The sequence below is a fragment of the Pseudorca crassidens genome, chromosome 14 (genome assembly GCF_039906515.1).
Source record: "Pseudorca crassidens isolate mPseCra1 chromosome 14, mPseCra1.hap1, whole genome shotgun sequence".
Lineage (NCBI taxonomy): Eukaryota > Metazoa > Chordata > Mammalia > Artiodactyla > Delphinidae > Pseudorca > Pseudorca crassidens.
The window spans coordinates 1,257,462-1,281,351 of NC_090309.1; the positions used below are offsets into that span (position 1 = coordinate 1,257,462).

The 23,890-nt window shown below is 41.3% G+C and overlaps 1 protein-coding gene across 3 annotated transcripts in view; it reads right to left on the reverse strand.

Moving 5' to 3' along the window:
- The window catches only part of RGPD4 (RANBP2 like and GRIP domain containing 4), a 53,365-nt gene that overhangs the window by 3,877 nt on the left and 25,598 nt on the right, over positions 1-23,890 (reverse strand). For 2 of the 3 annotated variants that reach the window (XM_067703972.1, XM_067703973.1), the window contains exons 18-26: positions 22,249-22,384; positions 18,880-18,974; positions 13,225-18,010; positions 12,466-12,543; positions 10,103-10,273; positions 9,400-9,492; positions 8,920-9,098; positions 2,782-2,986; positions 2,095-2,196 (exon numbers count right to left, since the gene is read on the reverse strand). In XM_067703972.1, coding sequence (XP_067560073.1) covers positions 2,095-2,196; positions 2,782-2,986; positions 8,920-9,098; positions 9,400-9,492; positions 10,103-10,273; positions 12,466-12,543; positions 13,225-18,010; positions 18,880-18,974; positions 22,249-22,384 — 5,845 coding nt within the window. The remainder of the gene's footprint in view (positions 1-2,094; positions 2,197-2,781; positions 2,987-8,919; positions 9,099-9,399; positions 9,493-10,102; positions 10,274-12,465; positions 12,544-13,224; positions 18,011-18,879; positions 18,975-22,248; positions 22,385-23,890) is intronic. The other variant, XM_067703974.1, reaches the window with a different exon arrangement.

Below are 23,890 nucleotides of genomic sequence, written 5' to 3' on the forward strand. Positions count from 1 at the left end.
AGGCCCAGAGAGCCCAACATAACTATCAGGTGTTTCTTTTTTCTTTAAAAAGCTCCCAAGAAATTCTAATATGAAGCCAAGAGTTGAAAACCACTGTTCTAAAGGGACAGGAGAAAGAACTTATACAGTAAGAGTATAAAGATGTGCACATCAGTAATATCAACTTAACAACAACTGTGTTCTAGATAATAGTACCTAGGAAGCTTCCACTCTGAGTCCGGGTTTAATGAAAACATTACAGAATCTCAAGGAAATAAGATAAAACGTCAAATCACGGACAAAGGGGAGCAGCAGATAAACATGTGTTCCTTGTGTTCTCTTAGTTTCCATATGAAATATTACACAAAAGACAGGGAGTGACTGACAGACCTGCCTGTGAAGAGGACTTTCAGGAGAAGACAGGAAAAAAAAGGAACAAAAGAAAACATGAAACAAAAATAAAATGAACAGATGAAGAAAAAGTAATCACCACAGAAATAACACATAACAGAAGAGGAGGAAAGGATTAAAAAAAAAAGACTCCTCGTAGCTTAAAACCAACCAAAACAAAAAGTTTAAGATCAAAAAGGTCCACACAATGCCAGAAATAAGTTTAAAAAACAAAAAAACATTCTGGTGAAACTGATTACCTTAAAAAAAAAAAATTAAATCCCACAAGCTCTTAATCAAAGAAGGCAAGATGAAATTCTAAAATATTAAAAAAACTTATAGTAGTGTGAAAATTCCCCATGAAAAGCTATGCAATTGATTCCAGGGGAATTTAGCTTCAAAATGCTACTCTGTGCTCACGAGCACAGTCTAAATTAAATAAAGCAGGCATTTAACACGCAAGAAAACCAATGATAATTTAAAGGAAAGTAATGACAAAAGCTGAAGATAAATAAAAAACATAAACAAAAGAACTGATAAAACCAAAAGCTACTTCTTTGAAAAGACAAAGCACAAATTCCTGTGAGATCTAAGAACAAAACAAGAAATGTAGTTTAAAAAAGAGCTTGGTAAATAATCTCATGGAAAAAGGAGTGAACGTCAGCAAATAATACTCAGGGCGAGCCTCCCACGTGGCATGAGTCTTGCCTACCTCACACTTCATTGTACAGTACTGATGGAGTACTTTGAAAAAGGTATACCAAGTATCAAGCAACCTAACACATCAATTTTTATTTGGCTTTTTATTTGTGGATAATTATACCTACTATACACTGTTGTATCTGTTGACCTATGACCCTGTGACTTCAGGCTACTTATTAATAAAAATAAAGCAACCTGACATCAGTGAAGCTATGAATTCCAACATAACGTAGCATCTGAAGGTAATTTCTAAAAGTTTTATATGGGTTTCCATAAATGACAGGAACTGTTCTGTTTTTTTTTTTGCTGATTGGCTAAACCCAGTGTTAGTGAAACAAGTAAAAATATGTGAGAGGGAATTCTGAATTAGATTATCATGTAAGTATGTATCTTCAACAAAATTTATTTGACAGTTCAAGCATCTTGTTCAATTTAGGTGGTGCTATAATCAGATACATGTAAGCTACCTTAAGAATGAGAAAATATGCTAATTTTTTCAAGCTTCTGAAACAAGGAAAAGGATTATTTTCTACAAATGATACCCAAATGGACCAAAAACAGAAAAAAATCACTGGAAAAGGTGGGAAAGCTCACCAGTTATAAATGAGCACAACCCTTATATTAAAAAGCACAATCAAGGATATTGCAAAAATAAAAAACTGCAAAATCATCTCCTTAAAAATTACTGATGCACATATCTTGAAATATTAGTAAATCAAAAGTATAACTAAAAGAACAATGTGCCAATCCCAAGGTTATTCCAAAACTGGAGTGACGGTTCTGCATTTCAGGATGGGGAAGGCTAGCACCATGAGTTACAATGAATGACGAGAAAATTCTTATGGTTATATTAATAATAGCAAAAATAACAATAAAACAGAAGCCCTTCCTTTATTACAACACTAGACAGCTGGAGTGCAGGGCTGGGGAAACAAATGGCCAGGTGAGTGACAAAGGGCTTGCTCCCCCCAGGTGTGCATATTTCTGTAATACAATCATTAAAACCGCTCCTCCTGATCTTACCTTTGGACCCAAAAGCAAAATCCCCAGAATTACTGGAAGCCAAGTCTGCAAATGACAGCCCTGTGCTACTTCCAAATCCAAATGAAACTGTTTTGCTTTCCACTGGCAAAAGGAAAAGAGCAATTTAATATTTCATTTAATACATGTTGAACATCAAAGCTTTACTCAGGACCCAAAGAGAATGGGGGTAGGACCTGCTGTACTACTGAGAGGTATGGGGTGGGATGGGGTGTGGAACATTTATAATCTGGTTATCTCTCTGAAGAAAACTTATAAAAGACATCCAAGTTCTGAGCTTCTTCATTGTTATTACGTTTTCAGGTACTATTCTCAATGCAGAATATACCAAGAGCATACCCAAAATCATTTTTTAAAAATGAGATGTAGATCTATGCTAAATCAGATAGAGAGCTATACAGTTTCTGCTTTACACAATCTAATATAATCTAAAACATTCATTCAAAGGCAGGATTTCAGGAAATAGCTAAAGATTTTTTGTATTCTCAATTGTAAAAAATAAGCTCATAAAAGCGAAATATTTCATGCCCCTTTATAAATCTCAAATTTTGTTTTAAGAAAGGGAGTTTCTGGATTTGCATTTAAAAGTCTATCGTCTCAAAATCACAGGTGTACCTTATGTAGTAATGCATGCCTAGAAGGTTTTTATAAACATGTATCAAATTGTACCTTGGCTTGTAGAATCTGCATCATTTTCCTTTCTAGTACATAAATCCACAGGTTTATCGACAGCTTCAGAAGAAATAGGTGGTGAACTAATACATTTGGTAGTAAACTCTGGTTCTTCAGATTTACACAAAAATGGTAGAGTCACTTTACTGCCATCCGTACACACACTGTCAGCTGTGCTAGTTATGCCCTCATTCTGGGATTTCTGCAAAGAGGAAGTAACAAATAACTATGACATTAAGTACTGATTGACAAAAAGGATCATATACCCTATTTTAAAAGAAACCGAGGACTTGGAGTTCTGGACAAAATGGAGTAAGCACACTTTTCTCTCTCCCACTCCAACTTTCATCCTACCTCTCCCAGCACCTACAGCTGAATTGGACTGAAACAGATAAAGCGACTAGAAGAAGCCTCTGAAAAGTGGATGAAAGCAGAAGGATTAAAAATCTCAAGACATGGGACTTCCCTGGTGGCGCAGTGGTTAAGAATCCACCTGCCAATGCAGGGGACACGGGTTCGAGCCCTGGTCTGGGAAGATCCCACGTGCCACGGAGCAACTAAGCCCATGCACCACAACTACTGAGCCTGTGCTCTGGAGCCTGTGAGACACAACTGCTGAGCCCACATGCCACAACTACTGAGCCCACATGCCACAACTACTGAAGCCCTAGCGCCTAGAGCCTGTGCTCCGCAACAAGAGAAGCCACCGCAACGAGAAGCCTGCGTACCACAAGGAAGAGTAGCCCCTGCTCACTGCAACTAGAGAAAGCCCGTGCGCAGCAATAAAGACCCAACACAGCCAAAAAATATATATATATATGTATATATTTATATATGGCCCACTGGTGAGGAGCAATGGCTGAGATGTAGGTGGCAGCCAGGCCTGGTGATGAGACCACGGACAACTTGGCCTCCACGGGCCAGCCCGTCGGGGTCCCCGCACCACAGCCGGAACCCAAGGAGGTGCTGGCCTGAGCCATGTGCCCCCGTACACACTGCTGGGGCGTGGGGGCACCTCCAGGCCACATGGCCCATCATCCACAGCTGCCTGCCCCCAGCCAATGAGGGCAGTCCCTGCCTCCTGGACACAACCTCCTCCCAAACCCCTGCGGCAACCATGGGTTCTGGAAATGGACTAGGCTGAGCCGACGAGGTCGTGCCTGGGCCCCTTTCCTGACCTGCTTCCTACCTGCCTACAGTGGGTGTCACAACAAGAAAGTACTAAACCTGGAGGAAGAGGGTTTCTGGCCAGAACTGCTGGATGGTGGCAAGAGATTTGAGATTTTTCTCTGACTGTCCCCCAGTTTTACAGAAAAAGAAAGCCCCTCACTATGGTAGATGGTCCCCAGGTGTAAAGACTACTGGAGAGACAGGCAAAGTGACCATCTGAAATTCTGGCCTTACCAAATTCACTTTCAATCAAGACACCACAAACTTCCCCCTTCCTAAGAGCCATCTCATTAGAAGATGTATTTATAGTAAACTTCTGTTTTTAACTTAGGAAAAAGAGAAAGAAAAAAGAACAAAAAAGACTCTCAAGACCTGAGAGGTAATCTTGGTGAGAACCCTGCGGGAAATTTTTCCTGCCCCCACCCACTAACCCACATCCCAGGCAGGGTACCAGAGCTGTCCAAAACTGCAGCTGCCGACGGCACAGATGGAAAAGGGTCCAAGAAAAGTCAACTCTCCTTGGCCGAGGGTGGGGAATGTCATGAAATGATCCGTGTGCTGAATGATCAGAAAAACTTTGAAAAGCTCTTCTAACAATGTTCCAAAAAAGGACAAATACTCTTAAGACAAATGAAAAGATAGGTGTCAGGCAAAAAAATATAAAGCACAAAAGAAAATCAAATGGGACTTCACAACTTAAAAATACAATAACAGAAATAAAAATATTTACAGAATGCTCCATCCAACTGCAGCAGTATACATGTTCCTCTCAAGCACGCATGAACATTTATGAAGAAAGACCACATTCTAGGCCATAAAACAAACTTCAGCAAGTTCAAAAGAACAGAAACCATACAAAGTATATTCTCAGTCCATAGTGGAATTAAACTAGAAATCACTAACAGAAATATAGCTGAAAAAGAATCTCCAAATATCTGGAGATTAAACAACACATTTTTAATACACATGTCAAAGTCTCTGGACACATTAAAAATACTATGAACTAAATAGAAGTGAAACTACAGCTTACCAAAATTTGTGGAATGCCAACAAAAGCAAGGAAGGGGAACTTTGTAGCACTAAATGCATATATTAAAAAGAAGATCTAAAATCGATAAACCTTCACCTTAAAAAACTAGAGAAAAAAGACCAGTATAAACGGAAGGCACAAAGAACTAAAGAAATAATGAAAAGCAGAGCAGAAATCAATAAAACAGAGAAAAATTAACAAGATAAAAAATGGATTCTTTGAAAAGGTCAATAAAATTTGATAAACCTCTAGTCAAGCTCACCAAGAAAACAAAATAGATGACATAAATGACTAATATCAGAAATGAAACAGGAGCTATCAACACTGATCCATGGACATTAAACGGGTAATAAATTTCAATGAACTTCACAAACACTGTTATGCCCACAAATTTGATAATGTATAGGAAATGGACCAACCAATTCCTCAAAAGACACAACCTACCAAAACTGACATAAGAAATAGATAATGTGAATGGGCCTATATTTATTAAAGAAAATGTACCATCAATTAATGTCCTTCCAAAAAAATAATGATAGTAAGTACCAGGCCCAGATGGTTTCAGTAGTAAATTCTATCAAACATTTAAGAAAGAAGTATTACCAATTCCTACACTGTGTTCCAGGAAACAGAAACAGAGGGAACACTCCCTAACAAAGTACGTGAAGCAAAAACTGATAGGAGAAAAACAAACATGCTCAGCAACACTCCTCTCAATAATCAATAGAACGAGCAGAAAAAAATTAGCAAGGATAGACTGGACTTGCACAACACAGTATCAACTGATTCGATCTATTTAGAAACCTGTTTTCCCTGCAGAAACAATAACGAATGAACTGTGGTACGTCCTCACAAGGGAATACCACCCAGTGACAGAAAGAAACACACTAACACTACACACAGTAACTGGGCCAAATCTCAAAGGCATTATGCTTTTGAGCATAATGAGTGAGTGTAAAAAGCTAGTATCAAAGGTTACACAAAGTATGATTCCATTCATGCTAGTCTGGGAAAGGCAAAAACGTAGAAACTCAGAAAACAGATCCGCAGTTACCAGAGGTTCCGAGCGGGGGAGGATCTGAACCGAAAGGGACAGTAGGAAGGAATTCTTTGGGCTGTTGGAACGGTTCTGTACACTGCCTGCCTGTGGTGGGGATTACAAGAATCCAGGCATGTGTAAGAACTCACAGAAAATACACACACAGGGAAAAGTGAATTTTCCTTATGTAAAATTTAAAAATTAATACAAATGAAAAAATCATTATTTCTTAATGACTGAAGCCCAAGAAAACAGTCCATTCTGTTCGTGTCAAATGATTTAGGCTAACACAGCAGTATTATTCATAATAGCCAAGAAGAAGAAACAACCCAAATGACCATCAACAGATGAACGGGTAAACAAAATGTGGTATGTTCATACACTGAAATATTATTCGGCCATAAAAGGAACGAAATACAGATAAATGCTACAATGTGGATATACCTCAAAAACTTACTAAGTAAAAGAAGACAGACACAAAGGACCACACATTATTATTTGTTTATATGAAATGTCAGAATAGGCAAATCTACAAAGCACATCATTGGTTATTCCAGGCCTAGAGAAGACGGGTGGAAATGGGGAAGGGTGGTGACTGCTAGAGGTTAACAGGGCTTCTTTTTGGGATGATGAAAATGTTCTAAAACTGACTGTGGTAAATATACAAAAACCAACTGAGTTGTACATTTTAAAATGGGTGAATCATATCACAATTAACGTTACCCAAAAAATGTAGGCTAGATTACTTGGGAGAGGGGAGTGCGTAATCCAGCGCCTAATACATTCGCCACCTAAGAGTCCATGAATGAACAACTCTTGTAGACAAATCAAATACCGTATCCCCAATGCTGAGCACAGTGCCAGCTCACACTAAGCACTTACACATACAGTACACTTAGGTGTTTTATGCAGGGGATGCCTATCTGAAGATCTCGCATAGTCCAAGATGAATCTGAGTGTAAAACAGGAAGGGTGCATCCTAAGAGGATGTATATCTACACCCATTACACAGCACATTTCAGCTTTAATGGTTGTTAGTTCTCTGTTTCGTCTCTGTGTATTAAAGGGTGCTCTCCAAAATTACAATTCATCTTGGCAATTTTTTTTCAACCCTTATAATGATTTATCACGTTTAATTTCTGTACCAAAGGTATTTCTGAACAGCTCTTAGGACCGCTATTTAATGAACATTATGAGAGTGTTACAGGATATTTTACAAAAAGATTTTAAGTTATAACAATGATAACACAATAGTCACTCAAATAAGCCATTTCAACGCCTATAAACAGCACAGTTCACAAAAAACTGACAGAAGGTACCAAGTCCTGTGTGCACCACAGGTGGGAAAAGAATAAACAATGTACAATTCAGTCGGTGCATCAGCATAGAGATTATTTTTCAGTGTTCTAAGTTTTGAAAAACATAAATTTTAAATAAATAATTAGTTTTAAGTTTTGCACACAAAAGAGTGAGGCCAAATTTAAAATGCATTGTTTCAATTTGCATAACCCAACTTTATATTATGACTGTCCTGTATTTGCTGAATGAAAGACTGGATGCTAAAGCCTCCAGCAGGGAATTCCCTGGTGGTGCAGTGGTTAAGAATCTGCCTGCCAATGCAGGGGACAAAGGTTCGAGCCCTGGTCCGGGAAGATCCCACATGCTGCGGAGCAACTAAGCCCGTGCGCCACAACTACGGAGCCTGCGCGCCCAGAGCCCAGGCTCCACAATGAGAAGCCACCGCAATGAGAAGCCCGCGCACCGCAATGAAGAGTAGCCCCCGCTCGCTGAAACTAGAGAAAGCCCGTGCGCAGCAATGAAGACCAAACGCAGCCAAAAAAATTTTTTTAATAAATATTTAAATAAATAAAGCCTCCAGCAGCAGCAATTAGAGAAGATGATTAAGAAATATTGCATATTGTGTACTTCCACTGAGTCCAGGGAAACTGCTAAGGGATTTAAAATATACTTCAGATTTAGTATAGCAAGGCCGCTGATGGAAAAACTTCAGATAGGGCTTCCACAAATCTACTTGGTTATAAAAAAGGAAGTAATGTCTTTACATTAGCTGATGGCCACTAGCTATACGTGCACCGATGAATAAGCTGAAGCCTGTGGAACAGGCGGCATATCCTAGGTGGACAGCTAAAAAAGCAGGCCACCTAGACTCCTCAGAGTCAGACAGACAGTAAAGGGTAGTAAGTCTCCTACAGACTCAGGCCACGTGTTGGGCCACGTTTCTCTCTACCCACGTATCCTTTAAATAAAACACTGCATTCGTAACTAACTCCAGGACTCTGTTTCATTTTAACCATCTTTCCAACAATTTTTAAAAAACAGTATTTCTTGAGAGGCAAGGAACCATTCTGAATATGTCAAAATTAAGACTGTAAACAATTACAAGACAGGGACCTTGTCTTCTAGTTTCTGTGGAATACAAATTAAGACACCAAGGTGTTGATAGCTACTAAAATGACTACACCTGAGCTAAGAAAGTAACCAAATCACAAAGTTATTGGCAAAGCAAGGTATATAGGTCAGGGGAACTAAGTTTCAAATGCTGCTATTTCCTATCCACCCTGCCCACTCCACAATCAGTTAACTTGCAGAGAAAATGAACTACGTAACACCGTTCTTTGCAGGGCGTAGACCTTCTTAGGGACATCTGCACCGCCATGCTGCTGCCCTGACTCCCCAAGCCCAGCACACGCACCGGTTGCAGGGGTGCCTCCGGTCCTCCGGGCAGAACACGAGTCCTCCTCCTCTGGCCAGAGTTGCCTGAGGTGTCCGACCGCTTGCCAGACACACCCCATTATTACCACGTGGTGAGGACCCTCTAGCTTATCGCGTCAACAGAGGCAACTGGGCCAGAAGGAGCACACAGAGACGGTCTTACTTGAGCTTCCTGAACTTTGTGAAGCTCCGATTGAAAGTCTTCCCCACTTCCATTGTCCTCATCAGTGTCACTGCAGACTCCACAAAAAAATGTAGGTGGAAGCTTTAACGTATCTGCTTTTGCCTTTTCTTCAACTGTTGGTTTCTTTTCCCAAACAATAATGCATTCTTTCTCATTATCTGAAAATCCCATACAACACAAGGAAAAGCAAGTTAAGACGAAAGTAGATGAAGTCCAACTACTCCACAAACAATGGCCCTCAGTGTCATCTACAGATTATAGACCCAAATAACAAGACCCTGGATGCTGATGGAGAACCACCACCACCGGGAGCACAATGTTTTTCACTTCACGTTATTTTTAAATATTTAAAGTCACCAAGGCAAAACTGGTAATTACAGAGGTGACCAGATTGCAAGATTCCTTTTAAACAGAAACTTTTTAAAAAACATTGTAACTAGTAATTTTACTGTTACATACCTGTTAGATTTTCTTCTAACGGTCTACGTTTTTCTGAGTCATCCAAATACAGTTTTCCATTAAGCTTCTTGACAGCTGTGTCGAAATCTTCATCTTAAAGTATAATTTGATTAAATAAAAGAACTTCCAGTAAATTTCAGGAGATTTTCCAGCCAGGAATCTAGGAAAATTATCTCCAACTTCACACTTTCCCTTACTCCCCACATCCAAATAGCAACCAACTTTGCCTATTCCACACCCCGAACGCCTTGTCTGAGCTGCTCTGGCATTCTGGCTCCCCCTCCCATCTCCACTTCCCACAACCCAGTCCTCCACACCACTGCCCAACTGTCCTGCTGAGATTATTCTGAGCACGTAACTCCCCTGCTTGAAAACTTGGACAGGGCCCACAGAGCTTTCCCCAATAAGACCCTGTCTCTGCCTCACAGTTCCCCCACCCCCCTGAGACCCCAGGGAAATGAGAATTGCTTTCAGTCCCCTCAAAATGCCTGCCCTGTTCACGGCAGCCACCCAGGGAATGCTAATAAATGAATGCAGCTCTTTCAGTCGTGACGTCCACTGACTGCTCACACATACATTTAGGCTCAATACCGGCCTGCAGGGCAGCAGGGGTGGGCTCCAGGAAGCAGGCTGAAAGCAATTTCATCACCCCACTCACTACGAGGACCGTGAGCAGAACGCTTTAAAGAAACAGGAGACTTACCGTCCTCCTCCTCTTCGCTGACGTAGTCTGGCCTGTTCTTGTAACAGAAGAAAGTGGGAGGAAGCTGAAGTTTGCTTGCAAGAGCTTTTTGCTCAGGGGTCGGGGTCAGCTCATACACAATGAGAACATCGTCATCTGAGGGAAGATCTTCAGGCTTTTTCTTCTCTTCCACTGTAAGACAAATCAAAAAAATTGATAAAGACAAGGTGTTAAGTAATTAATTAATGTCAATATTCTAACTGAAAATAAAAATCATGGAACTTAATCAGCATGCTGATAAAAACACACATACTTTGATTTGGACACAGCTCATAATAACCATGAATTAGAATTAGAAGCCCGAGGTAATGTTCTATCAAAAACCCTTAGAGGACACAGAATCTACTTAATAACCAAAAAAAAAAAAAAAATCCTGCTTTTACTTACTGATCATTGAAAAAACTACTATTAACAGCTATAAATTAAAAAGGTATTTAAAAAGTGCAGCCACAATCATACTTGGAATACTAAATGGTTTAGCAAAATATCCATACATTTGCAATAACTGAAACATTAAAGAAGTCATAAGCAAAGATTAGTATAAATACAAAACTAAAGCAAAGCCAACTCGATGAGACCCTACAAGGAAAGTTAACAATTGCCAAGGATGGCGGGTGATTAAAATTACATCCAATTTTCTGTATTTCCAAGCATGATAATAGATAAAATTAAATTAAACCCGTTATCCTCTGGGTAAATAATCCTGTAGGAACCTAAGACAATTTCTATTAGCTGAAAGACCAAAAACAACAAAAAGGCAAAAGATGGAGAGAAAAGGAACTCTTCGTACAATATGTTCTGGTCTATAAAGAAGGATTTCTGGCTAAAGGAACTGATAAGAGTAAACAAACCATGAAGCATGCTCTGTACCAACTGGCACTGTCCAACATAGCCGCCTGACCACACTTGGCTATGAAGCACCTGCAGTGCAAGCAGTCCAAAGTGAGATGTGCTGCAGGTGTAAAAATACACACTGGGTTTTGAAGATTGATAAAAACAAAAAACAAACCAAAAAAACCCCACCAAAAACAAGGGGGAAAATATCTCATTATTAATTTTTTATACTGATTAGAAGTTGAAATCGTATTTTGGACATAATGCGTTAAGCTGGAGAGTAATAAAATAAATTTCATGTTTCTCTTTTTAGTTTTAAATGTGACTACTAGAAGCTTTTTGATTACACACAGGTTGCATTTTATTTCTACTGGATGATGCTGATCCAGAGAACAGCCCTTCTGCAATCCTGAACTTGACTTTCACCCTCCTTTGTTACAAAAACATAGCATTAATTCCTAGCCAAGGACCACAAAAAGACACTGTGAGATAGAGATTCTTGTTTATCAGACAGCCTCAAGTCTTCATCTCTACAGTCCTTTGAAACCATGACATTCTCAGACTTGAAACAGAACAGGACTCTTTGTCCTGCAGCAGTATTTTGGTAAATTTGCTCTCAGACCAAGGACTCTTCACCTAGGGCCAACAGAGTCTGTGTACAAGTATGTACCCTTTATAGAAAAAAGTCCACACTATTCACATAATTTTTCAAAGAATGAATCCTTAAGAATAAAGGCTAAGAGCTGCTGTAGCCAGTAGTATGACTGGTGTACTTTAAAACTGAGGGTCCCAGAACTCACAGGTTGTCATGTGGTCATTGTAGTTGTTTGACAACTTGTAACACAGCTGTGTTGCTCAAGATACATTATTAAACCCTAACAGTGAGTTTTCGTCTCCACAACCTGCTCCTGACCGTCTCTAACAGAGCCAGCTGCCAAGTACTCCATTACAGCACCAACGCTTTCTCCCACAAGTGGTCTGTACTACACCGGGAACACACCAGGATATAATGGTAGCTCTTATACGTGGGGCCTACTTTCAGACACAGCATCTTCCATGTCCAAAAAGAAAGCGCTAAAAGAAACACTCGGTTCCCTGTGGTACACACGCTGCTGCCATCACATGTGGACACTGGCAGACGATAAAGGTTAGGTAACACACAGGTCTTCATTAATCACAGTTGAAAACAGCACCTGATGTGCAAAACAGAGAAAGGGAAAGACCACACGGATCTACCTCAAAACAACGTTGTAGTAAAGCAATTATACCCCAATAAAGATGTTAAAAAAAACACAAAACAACGCTGTACAACATGTGAGAAAACATGACATCCAAGTACACGAGAGCAGCATTAAGGGGTCACGCCAGCATTCTGTCACATGCATGCTGCAGTGTTAAGCCCTTAACTGCACACAGCCAGTTACTCTGCTGAGGACCAGCAGCTGCTGAAAGACCGATGTCCTCTCACACTGCCAGTGCCAGCTCTGTACCTTTATTCTCAGGCTGGGAGGAAGGAGTGCTGCTCCAAAATGCCATTGGATTAGATTTAAAAAGGCTAAAATTAAATCCTAGAAAATAAAGAGTATTTCATTTTTGAATATATGGAGAATCAAAATGAATATAATTTTAAAATATAAAAGCCAGAGTCCATCCATTTACACCAATGTGGCCGTCTCACGTACCCATTTATCCCAAGGGCTTCATTCTTTGCTCATTTAACAAGTGGTGGCAAGACTGCCTTACATAAAATGTGAACATCTCAGTACCATGCTCTCTGAGTGACAAGAACATAAGGATAATAACCTGAAGAACGAACCTGCTCATGATTCATGCTCAAGGCCCTAAGCTGGACCCAGTCCTGAGCTGAGTCCTTGTGCTCTGCTCGGACAGATGCATCTCCCAGGAACCAACATCTCCTAAACAACTTACACACAAGCTCTCTGCTGCTGTTTGAACATTTGAACACTCACCAGTAAACTGCTTTAGGGAGGAAAAAATTCTGCACAAGTAATTTTTGGCTGTTCACAGAGCACTGTGTTTATGAGCCGACTTTTACTAAAACATTAGCCTGCTATAAAGAGTCCACACCAAGATAAACGTTAAAAAAAAAAAAAATGAGGAAGAGAGGGAGAGAGGGAGGGAGGGCGAGAGAGAAAAAAAGAAAGAAAGAAAAAGGAAGGAAGGAAGGGAGGGAGGGTGGAAGGAAGGAAAGAGACAAATTCTGCTTAATCTAAAGGCTAAGTGCTTACCCTTTTCTGGTGTTTTAAACGTGTGACTGGTTGAGGACTGCTCCTTTGGAAAAGCAGGAGAGGGGTTTTTGACTTTGCTGTCGGAAGACGGTGTGAGATCAGAGCTCTGCGACTCTTGGTGACCACCAGGCTCCGCTCTTTTTTCAGATCCACTCTGGGCTGCTGAACTGGCCTCACTACTGTTATTTTTCAAAGGTGCATTAAAACTAAATCCGAACAAAGACCCGGTAGCTGAGCTGTTGCCAAATGCAAATGGTCTTGACTTTTCACTGCTGAAAATGCTTTTAACAGACTCAGAGCCAAATACAAACTTTGGAGGTGAAACCACTGCTTTTGTTGTTGTTTCAGGTGTGCCAGACACCCCGCCAGCTTCTGAGGTTGCACCTGCCACATCATCACCCTGTGCCGAATCCGTCCGTTCTCTGGTGGTTTCCTCTAGCACAGCTACGGCGACTTTGCCGCATGGTGACTCTCTGGGAGTAGTCGAACGAGAAACATGAGGTGTTATCAAAAAATCTTTTTCTTGGGCTAGTTTTGCTTCATCAAATATTTTCTTAAACGAGTCTGCAACATCCTGTAGTTTAAAACGGACAGCTAAATGCTCTACTTTTCTTTCTCCGTCTGCAAAATCACATGCGGTCCACACCCACACTCTTTCTGTCCCTTTCATATTTTGCAAAGTCATGTCTGGAGTTATTCTGTGGTTGGCACAAAGCTTTAATACCTGGTCCCTTCTCATCACTATGCGAACTTGCTTATTATCATAATTCTGTAAAATCTTTATGTCGCCAATGCCTCTTTCTTTCCACTGCCCAGCATCTTTATCATACCTATAGAGTTTGGCTCTGTGACTAAAAACAACTTGTTCATTTTCCTCACCACTGGACACCTCGACTAGATCAGGCAAAGGGACGACAGGTTCGAAGTGCTGTCCATCTCTCTCCTCCTCCTGAGTGACATCAGAGTCTTCATCCGTGCCCACTGAGGCCCCACTCTGATTTAACTTGGCAGCAGACTTAGACGGGCTCAAAGCAGATTTAAAACTGAAGTTAAACCCGGTGGTTGACTCACCGAAGCGGAAGAGATTTTTCCTCACGGGGCTGCTGGCCAGCGGGGAGGCGTGCACTGAGCTGCTACTCACGCTGTCGTCCAGAGCGTCTTCCCTTAGGTCATAGCTGTCCCACTCGAGGGTGGGCCCGGCGGCCTCAGGACTTGGCATGCCACTCACGGCCGCAGCACTGGCAGCTCCTGCTCCTGAGCTCTTACTCTCTTCGTCAGTGACTTTTGCTTGATCATTTGTCAAAAACGTCTTGAAATCTTTTAATCCGCTCTTCATCTCTTCCGCCCTCTGGATTAGCTTGGCAGCTCTGCCAGTATCCACAAGCTTATGGGGAGTCTGCAGTGGAATATCTAACAGAAGTCGCTGGCATTCCTCAAATTTCTGTTTGAATTCTTCAGCCAGCTCGGGTGTTTTGAATTTTGCTGCCAGCTGCTCTAGTTTGGCATCGCCATCAGAAAAATCACTAGCCAACCACATCCAGGCCCTGTCCGACCCGGAGAGGGGCTTCAGGTGCATGGTGGTGGTGATCCAGTGGTTGGCACACACCTTCAGCACCTGCTCTCTCCGCATCAGCATTCTCAGTTTACCGTTAACTTCATTTTTGAGAATTTTTAAGTTCCCCAAACCCCTTTCTTTCCACTGACTTATCTCAGCATCAAACCTAAACAATTTTACCCGCTGTGAGTAAAGAACTTTCTCATCTTCTTCTCCTGTGACAAGCTCCACTTTCTCAGGCATCTGGACGACTGGTTCAAAATGGATATCGTCACTGTCCTCAGTCTTATAGGCGTCATCATCCTTCTCAAGGTCAGCACAAGTGTCGGCTTTATCAGCCATTTTACTACTTTGTGAGGAGAATAACTTCTCTCCAGCACCCGAAAAGCCCTTGAAATTGGGGTCTTTTTTGCCAAACTGAAACCCTTCTCCTGAATTTGATTTTGCAAGATCTGCAAAGGTAAAAGTGCTGCCAGTTTGACCAAGAACCACAGCACTCCCGTCTTTCTGACCGCCAGCATCCTGAGCCTGACATCCAGCGTCATCTCCAAAGGGCTTTTCACTCTTCCTCCCCTGACTTCCCGGCTCCTGAATGCCAAATTTAAACCCGTCAGCAGACACAGGAACAGAAAAACTAAATCCTTCTTTTGTTGACTTAGAGTCTGTATTAGAAGAACTCTGAAATGTAAATGAAGGTGTATTTTCTTGATCCACACGCCCAAATTTAAATCCTTGTTCTGCACTGCCAAACTTAAAGGCTTTTTCTGAAAAGCTACTTTTAAATCCTGTTCCCACCTGACTTCCAGAAGAGTCATTTGCCTTAGTTGTTGAGCCCAAAGTGAAAGCTGAAGGTTCTTCTGCAACAGGTTTATGGGCTGGTTTAGAGACATCACAAGCCACACATTTTAAGGAAGAACTCTCATTTCGCACAAAGCAAACGCTGCAATCCCACTGTCCTTCCTTCTTGGTGAATATCCCTTCTAGACCACTCTTTGGAGCCTTGCTTGTCTCTGAGGTGCCAAACTTGAAAGAGGCAGGTGCTGGGACAGCAGAAGCAGGTAAACTCTGTTTTCTTGGATTCTGACAAGCCACACATTTTGTAGAACTTCCTTCATTTCGTACCAAACAAACGCTGCAATCCCACTGTCCTTCCTTCTTGGTGAACATCCCTTCAAGTCCACTGTTTGGAGCCTTGCTTGTCTCTGAAGACGCAGGTGCTGGAGCAGCAGAAGTGGGTGGATTCTGACAAGCCACACACGCTGCTGCACTTGCCTCATTTCGCACTAAGCACAGACTGCAATCCCACTGTCCTTCCTTCTTGGCGAAAACTCCTTCAAATCCACTCTTTGGAGCCTTGCTTGTCTCTGAAGCACCAAACTTAAAAGAGGCAGGTGCTGGGACAGCAGAAGCAGGAAAACTCTGTTTTCTTGGATTCTGACAAGCCATACATTTTGCAGAACTTCCTTCATTTTGTACTAAGCAAACACTGCAATCCCACTGTCCTTCCTTTATTGAAAAAACAGATCTGAAATCACTGCTGGCAGATTTAGGAAGATCTCCCTGGCCAAATTTAAAGGAAGGCTGCTGAACAAATGAAGATCCACTTTTGTTAGCAGACTTTGTATTCTGACATGCAATGCATCTAGATACAGTGGGTTCATTTCTTACTAAACAAATACTACAATCCCAGTGACCTTCTTTCTTTGGAGTAATCACTGCAAATCTATCTGGAGTATTTTCTGAGCCAGATTTAGGAGTGGAAACAGTTTCAACTAATGATGAGCTAAGGAGCTCTTTACTGCCTGGGTTTAGATTTTGGCAGGATACACATTTCTCAGCAGCTGCGGCATTCTTTAATGAGCAGCTGTTACAATGCCACCAAGACCCTTCTTTCTTTGCAACCTGAAATTCAAAGTTCATGCTTCCGGCAGCAGATTTGCCAATATCCTTGTCATGACCCGTGGGTTCTTTTATAGTTCTCGTAGACTGACTGGAAGTTGTGGCTCTGTTTGCTCCTGAGGCTTTTAACATGCTCTGGGCCTCTTCAAACTTGCACTTAAAAAGTGCTGCCTCCTCGGGTGTCTTGAATCTAATAGCAAGCTGTTCTGGTTTGGGCGACTCGTCTGCATAGTCCAGAGCGTACCACACAAAGGACCTGTCCGAGCCGGCGTTGGGCGCCAGGGCCATGTCTGGGCTGATGTAGTGATTCGCACAGATTTTCAACACTTGCTCACGTCTCATCAGTAGGCGGATTTTACCGGAGGTTTTGTGCCTTAGTATCTTTACGTTGCCAATTCCACGCTCCTTCCATTCTCTTGATCCCGCATCAAAACGATACAACTTGGCACGATTGCAGAAGAACTCTTCCTCGTCCTCCTCACCAGTTCTCACTTCAATCTTATCGGGAAGAGGCACCACCGGCTCAAAGTGAGGGCCGTCGTCGTCCTCGTCCCCGTGCGCACTACCCCCATCAGTATCATGACTCTTGTTGGCCGGCTCTGCAGTAGGCGTTCCAAACACTGATTTCCCTGGACCGTGGAAAGTAAACATATCATCACTGCGTCGAAAACCAGAATTCTTTTGCTGATTTGGGCCCATGTTTTCAGTAAATGAAATTCCAGGCACATTTTTGCTTCCAAAATTGAATGTATTTCGAGGTCCAATGGTCTGAGCAGCTTTTGTTCCACTGTAGCTATCTCCTTGCAATGGTTTGTCTGAAGTCAGGAGACCTAAAAGGCTTTCACTATTAGTGTAAGTCGTAGAAGGGGGCTGTGCCACAACCTGTGGTGAGGAAAATGTGAAGTCGCCATCATTTGATTTGAAATTTGAATTAAATTTAAAAGGAGTTGGCTGTGATGTACGCACAGGTGCTGCCAAAGATGGCCCCATGCCTTCACCTGGCACAGGCTGGACAAAATTGGTTTTTCCAAATTCCATACCCTTAGATTCTGCAGATCTTGAAGCATGAGCTGCAACTGGAGGTTTTGTAAAATAACCTGGTTCTGGTAAAGGTGGATTTGTGCTTGTCTGTTGAACATTGTAATTAAAGTAATCATCACCCCTAGGTGATAGAATTCCTGTTGCAGGAGACTCAAAACGCAATGGGGGACCATACATCTCTTGAGAGAACATACAAGCAGACGAACTCTGCACTGGTGGTGTGTGCATCTGCTGTGAGTAGGCGTAGATATGCTGCTGAGGTGGAAGCCTATTCATGCCATAAACTGGTCCCTAGGAAAAAAAAATAAAGAGCACATTTTTGTAGGTTGTCTATAAAACTACAGCTTAACTAGATACAATCCAATTCTCATAAACCTCAAGCATGAGTACACGGTAAATACATCACTAGGGCATACAGTACATCCTTAAGAGAAGACACTTCTACATTACTGCAAAGATACTTACAGCTCTAGTTCTCCTTGGAATATAATGAAAATTGCCTTAACTAATGACAGCACCTTAAAAACCTAATTCTCCTACAACAGATTCATAGAATAAATACCTTCCTCACTCCTAAACAAGGTATCCAATGATGTTAACAATGATGATGATGACAATGAGGACTAACGTTTGTTAACGTGCCAACTGGGCACAGTTCTAAGCACTGTACATATATTATCTCATCTTAATATCCTCGAACACCCTATGAATTAAGGCATTATTATCCCCATTTTACATATGAGGCAACTAATGCATAGAGAAGTTAAGAACTGAAGAGCCAGGGCCTAGAGGCACCCAAGCCCGGTGTCTCTGCCCGGCTCTGCTGGATGCCGGTCTCCGTGGACACTTGGTCACAGCGCCCCAGGCCTGCAACTTACACACAGCACTCCAGTGAGGACATCACAGTCCTGCTTCTGTCACGACCGAAAGACGAACGACCCACCACCACCCCAATTTAAAAATATTCTAGATGTTCACATTTATTGTAACATAGAAATTAACTGAGAAACATACTTCTATATCTGAGAGAAATTTAAAATATCTGTTATCTGGTGGGACATTTAAGTTTTAATGCTGAACTACTTCTTGAATTTCTCTGTAGGAAGCCTGGACAGTTAAAAAGGAGATACTTATAAATGTATAAATTATTCCTTTGTTACCTTTGTGGGAGTAACATTAGATGCTGGTCTGAGTAGATACTGGGAATTATATGCTGGTGACTGACTATAATACATTGAATGGCCAGTAGTTGCAACTAAAAAAAAAAAAAAGAAAAGAAAAAAAAAGAAAGAAAACACTGTTAAAAAAAGTCTATGCTGCAGTTAGGACTATCTAGGCAAGAACTATAAATACAAAAGCAGTAGAAATCAAGGAGAGATTAACTACATAGGTTTTTTTAAAATTTCTATACATCAAAATACATCATCATAAAGATTACCAAATGACAAACTAGGAATGACCGCTAGGTGTGACACAGGAGGAGTGAGAGCAGCAGCAGGGTGTCAGCAAGAGCAGAGTCCCCACAACAAGCACCACAAGGAGCCAAGACGAGCGGTGGGGCCGTGCCCTGAGAAAGAGGGGCACGACGGGGAGGCACAGTCGTGCCGCGTCAGAAACACGGGGGATACACTAGTCACAGGAAGGACTTAAGGAACCAAAACGCACGTCATGGCCTCAGGGCCACATTTTTGAAGTGAGCCGTGAAAATCTGCAGAATGACATGGCTGCATGTTTTAAACTCAAGCTGAGAACGTTCAGGTCAAAAGTCACCTAACAAATTCATGCAAAGGATCTCACAGGTAACACAAAATGTGTTCCCTGGCTTAATAAAAAGGGCGCAGCATGACTGACACTCATGCTGGTGTCCAAACTATCTGCTCCATCTGTTTTGTGTGTGTGTTATCAGGAAACCAGCAGCTAGAAGACACTCATGCTGATGGTAAAAACAACCAACAATCATTTACTTGATCTGTTTTAAGAAAGTTTTAACAGAAAACAAAACAACTTAAAGATCATTTATACCTTTACACAGAAGAGGAAGCAGAAATTGTGACCCAAGAGGTGCTGGGCAGCTGACTGTGGAAAGCCCTAAAGACCCAGTAAAGGCGAGCCAGGCTGTCTGTCCTCTATGCAGTTACCAGAGAAACAGAGCCACTGCAGAGGCCCAAGCCTGAGCGTGGAAAACTAACGGGCTGCCTGATGATGGCTACCATGACATATTCTGGGGAGAAAACAGGCAAAGAACACAGAACAAGATGATGGATATAAGCCAAGAATCATAAAGTCTGAAACTTAACTGGTGACTTTATCAGGGATAGTGAAAAAAAGTACTAAAAACATCCTATAGAAAAAAGGCACCCAATGAACAGATAACTCATGAAATATAAAGGATTATAAAGTGTTGAGCATGCCTAGTACTAAAAAAACAAAAACTTAAAAGCTGGTATTATTTTTGTTTTTAAAAATAGGCAAGGTTTTTATAAACTGGTAATGGCAAACACCTGGCAAGAGTGCAAAGAGATAGGCACTACCAGATACTGGTGGTAAGAGTGTAAAACCAGCACAGCTTCTCAGGAAAGCAATTTCCCAACACAAGAAATTTTACAAAACCCTAAAATCCTAGGACTGTGTTCACAGCATTATTTACAATAGCAACAACTGGAAATTTAAAAATAAGGGAATAAAATCTGCAGAGCTTCCACATGATGGATACCTTGTATTCATTAACAGTACTGTCAAAAAAATGTTGAGTAGAAAACTGCTCAGAACTTAAATATTTAAAAACAGGCTACTCGTCTCCATACAACGTGACAAAGTTCTCTAATATACAAAGAGAGAGGACCAGAAGGAAATGCTCCAAAATGTTAGCAGAACTCTGTGTGATATGGTTAGTGTTTACTTTTCTTTACACTGGTCAGTACTTCTGAATATTTCTTTATTATAAGCTTATTGTTTTTTAATCATCTTCTTTTAAAAAGACAACGACCATCTTGGCACATCTGCACCTTCATTAAGAAAAACAGTCTGTGAACACAGGAATGGGAATCAGGAGACCTGAGCTCTCCTCTCAGGGCCACAAAGCTGCCTGCAACTTTGTCAAATAGTCACTTGGGGTCTCCATTTTTCTCACTTGTAAAATGAGGATGTGCTGCTTCTACCCATTTCATAGAGTAACTGCAAGAATAAAATGAGACAATGTGAATGTTATGCTTATATGTGTGTGTAACAACCAGAAGACCTGTTATGCCTGTACAAAGAAGAAGAAAACAGAACTTGTGACCCACAGGTGCCAAATGATGACTCCACACAGCACTCGGAGAGCCAAGGAGAAAGCCAGCCAGCTTGCCTATCTTCTGTAGTCAAGGCTCTACACAGTGCACACGGTTTAGGTAAACAATGTTTAAACTCTGACTTCTCATGTATTTATCTGTGACTTACATATGACATTTAGTGAGTTTGACTTCACAAAGATTTTTCTATTACTTTGCACGCACTTGGAGGACACTGTTATGAGAGGACCATGAGTTTGCCTTAAGTATGGCCCTATGGACCATCACACAAATGTGTGAAACTAGGCCACACCATTCTGAATCAAAACCAATTAATCTAATTACCAACATTTCAGGAATCTGTCTCATGTGAAAGAAGCCTATTTTCCCCATCACTCTGGCTGGCTGGGGACAAGTGGCTTTAAAGTTATAGCACTAGAGTTCGAACCCCGGCTCTACCAATAACTATCTGTACAATAATGGGTAAGTTACCTAACCCTTCCAAACCCATTTCCTCATCTAAAAAATGTGGATTCATGATGGTACCCACCACTCTGGGTCACTGTCATTAAATAAAATTACATACACAAGCACCTTGGTACACAGACAACCACAGGAGACACAGTCCGTACCCTTTGGTTCATTAGGTGTTTAATGCATATTCTAAGTAAATGCCTAATGCACACCACCCACACACAAATGCTCACAATAATCATGTGATGCAAAGTATTACTTCTAGGTTTCAAACAAACTGGCTCAGAGAGGTAAGTTAAGAGAGCACAACCTAAAACTCCAGTATGCTCTAGCTCCACACTCTTTCCTTCTATATATGACCACAGTATTTCAAAATAAAAAGTTTCCCAGGACTGTCATACCTCTCAGTATGTCATCAAAATAATTCCCAAGACGTTTAAGTTCTAAACTAGCCATCTCTTAATGAATAACGCTGTCAGTTAACATTTTTTCAATCATAAGGCATAGTTCCAACTCAGTCTCAGCTCCTCTGAGATGTGCATTAAAAGGTTCTTTAAGCCTTTAGCCTTTATATAAACAGGGTCAGATAAAGCTTGTTTTGTTTCTGCTTAGAGTTATAGAAATCCTGGTAATACCAAATACAGCTTAAGTAACATATAGGCAGACATAGACAGACATGTATATAGATAAATGTATACAGACAAGGTGATTTCACAAGTTACCTGTTCAAAGGAGGAGAAAGTACAGACTTCACTAATACCTGGGAGTATCCAGTTGCCAACTCACCTGTTAGTGGGGCCCCATGAAAATTCTGTGACCCCTGATATCCATCAGGCACTGAATCTGGTCCATAATTCTCTGTAGGCCAACGATGAGGGGACCCTGAGTTACCGCTATTTAGTTTCAACTCCTGCATTTCTTTCTGTTGGAAGAGGAAACAATTTTAAGCAATTATATCACGGCAGACACAGTGCTAGAGCAAACTTAATACTTGATGATGCCTTTTAAGAGATTCTATACTCCAGTAGGATCTGAGTACCAGGTGCTGATTTAAAACATGATCCTTAATTGTCAAAGCTTGTTATTTGCTCCCATTCTTTCACTCCTTAGTACCATTACCTAATTCATTCATTCTAGAGTCAGCTCTAACCTAAACAATGGCCTCATCTCCCTTTCCATTCTGCATTGGCTTAAAGTAATCTTTCTAAAGTTCAGCTATAGCCAAGACACTTACCTGCTCAAAAAAACAAGTACCTACGAAATGAACTTCTTTCTCTGACACTGCCAGTGCTCAGCAGCATCGCCCCAAACGCCCTTCCAGTGCCTCACTGCACCTGCTCTGCTCTTCAGTCCACCTGGACTGCTCTACACCCCACATTCCCTCCCAGACTAGCCTCCCACTCAGCCGCATACGCGGTGCCAAACACTGCCAACCTCTCAAGGTAAAGCTCAAATGCTCTACTGGGAAAGGGAAAACTGCTAACACTTGCTCGGAATATATTACCTATAGTGTACTGTATATATTATGTGTATACAATGACACATTCCAGACAATTTACTTACGCTTTTAGCTCTTAATTCTTACAAAGTTCCAAACCGGCAGACATAATGCCTTCCAATGACAGCTAGTGGTCAGCAATCAGATCCATCACTTTGTAGACAACCAAATGACAACGCCCTCCCCAACCCCAGAACCTACAAAGCAGACACTTTTCAGGAATAGTAAAATTAACAAATGAGGTCAGAGACAAATCCAGAATGTCTGCTCTCTTCTCCTAGAAGTATTTTAGAGGGAATTCCCTAGCAGTCCAGTGGTTAAGACTCAGAGCTTTCACTGCCGTGGCCCCGGGGTTCAATCCCTGGTCGGAAAACCAAGATCCCACAAGCCGCACAGTGCGGCCAAAAAAACAAGTGTTTTAGGAAAAGAAATTTTCTGAAAACTGTAACTCTTGAGGTGAAAAATATCTTGAATTTTCAAACTAAAATTTTCCCCGTTCGTCTATCTACTGTGTCTAGTCCAGATGCTACACATCCAAAAATAAGAAACTGATGGAATCAACTGCAAAGTTTTACTGGTCACTACTGGTATCTGGACCATAGATTTAAATATGCAATTAAAGCTATAAAAATAATTTTAAAAATTCAAACAACTAGAACATATGATGAAAACCGGTTTCAACAATTCTCACTCAACTTTACAGATGAGAAGCCAAACAGACAGAAAGACAAGGAACTCCCTGACCCGAGATCATTCATCAATGGCAGTTAGTACTAGAACTCAGCTTTCTAGGCACACGGACTAGTCCTCCACTACTAGTGCTTCCAAGAATACAATGTTGGGTACCAGAAACCTACATGGTAAGTACGTAATATCATAACAAGCCACGATCATAAAAAATTAACATACAAAATCTCTGTGCAGGGACTT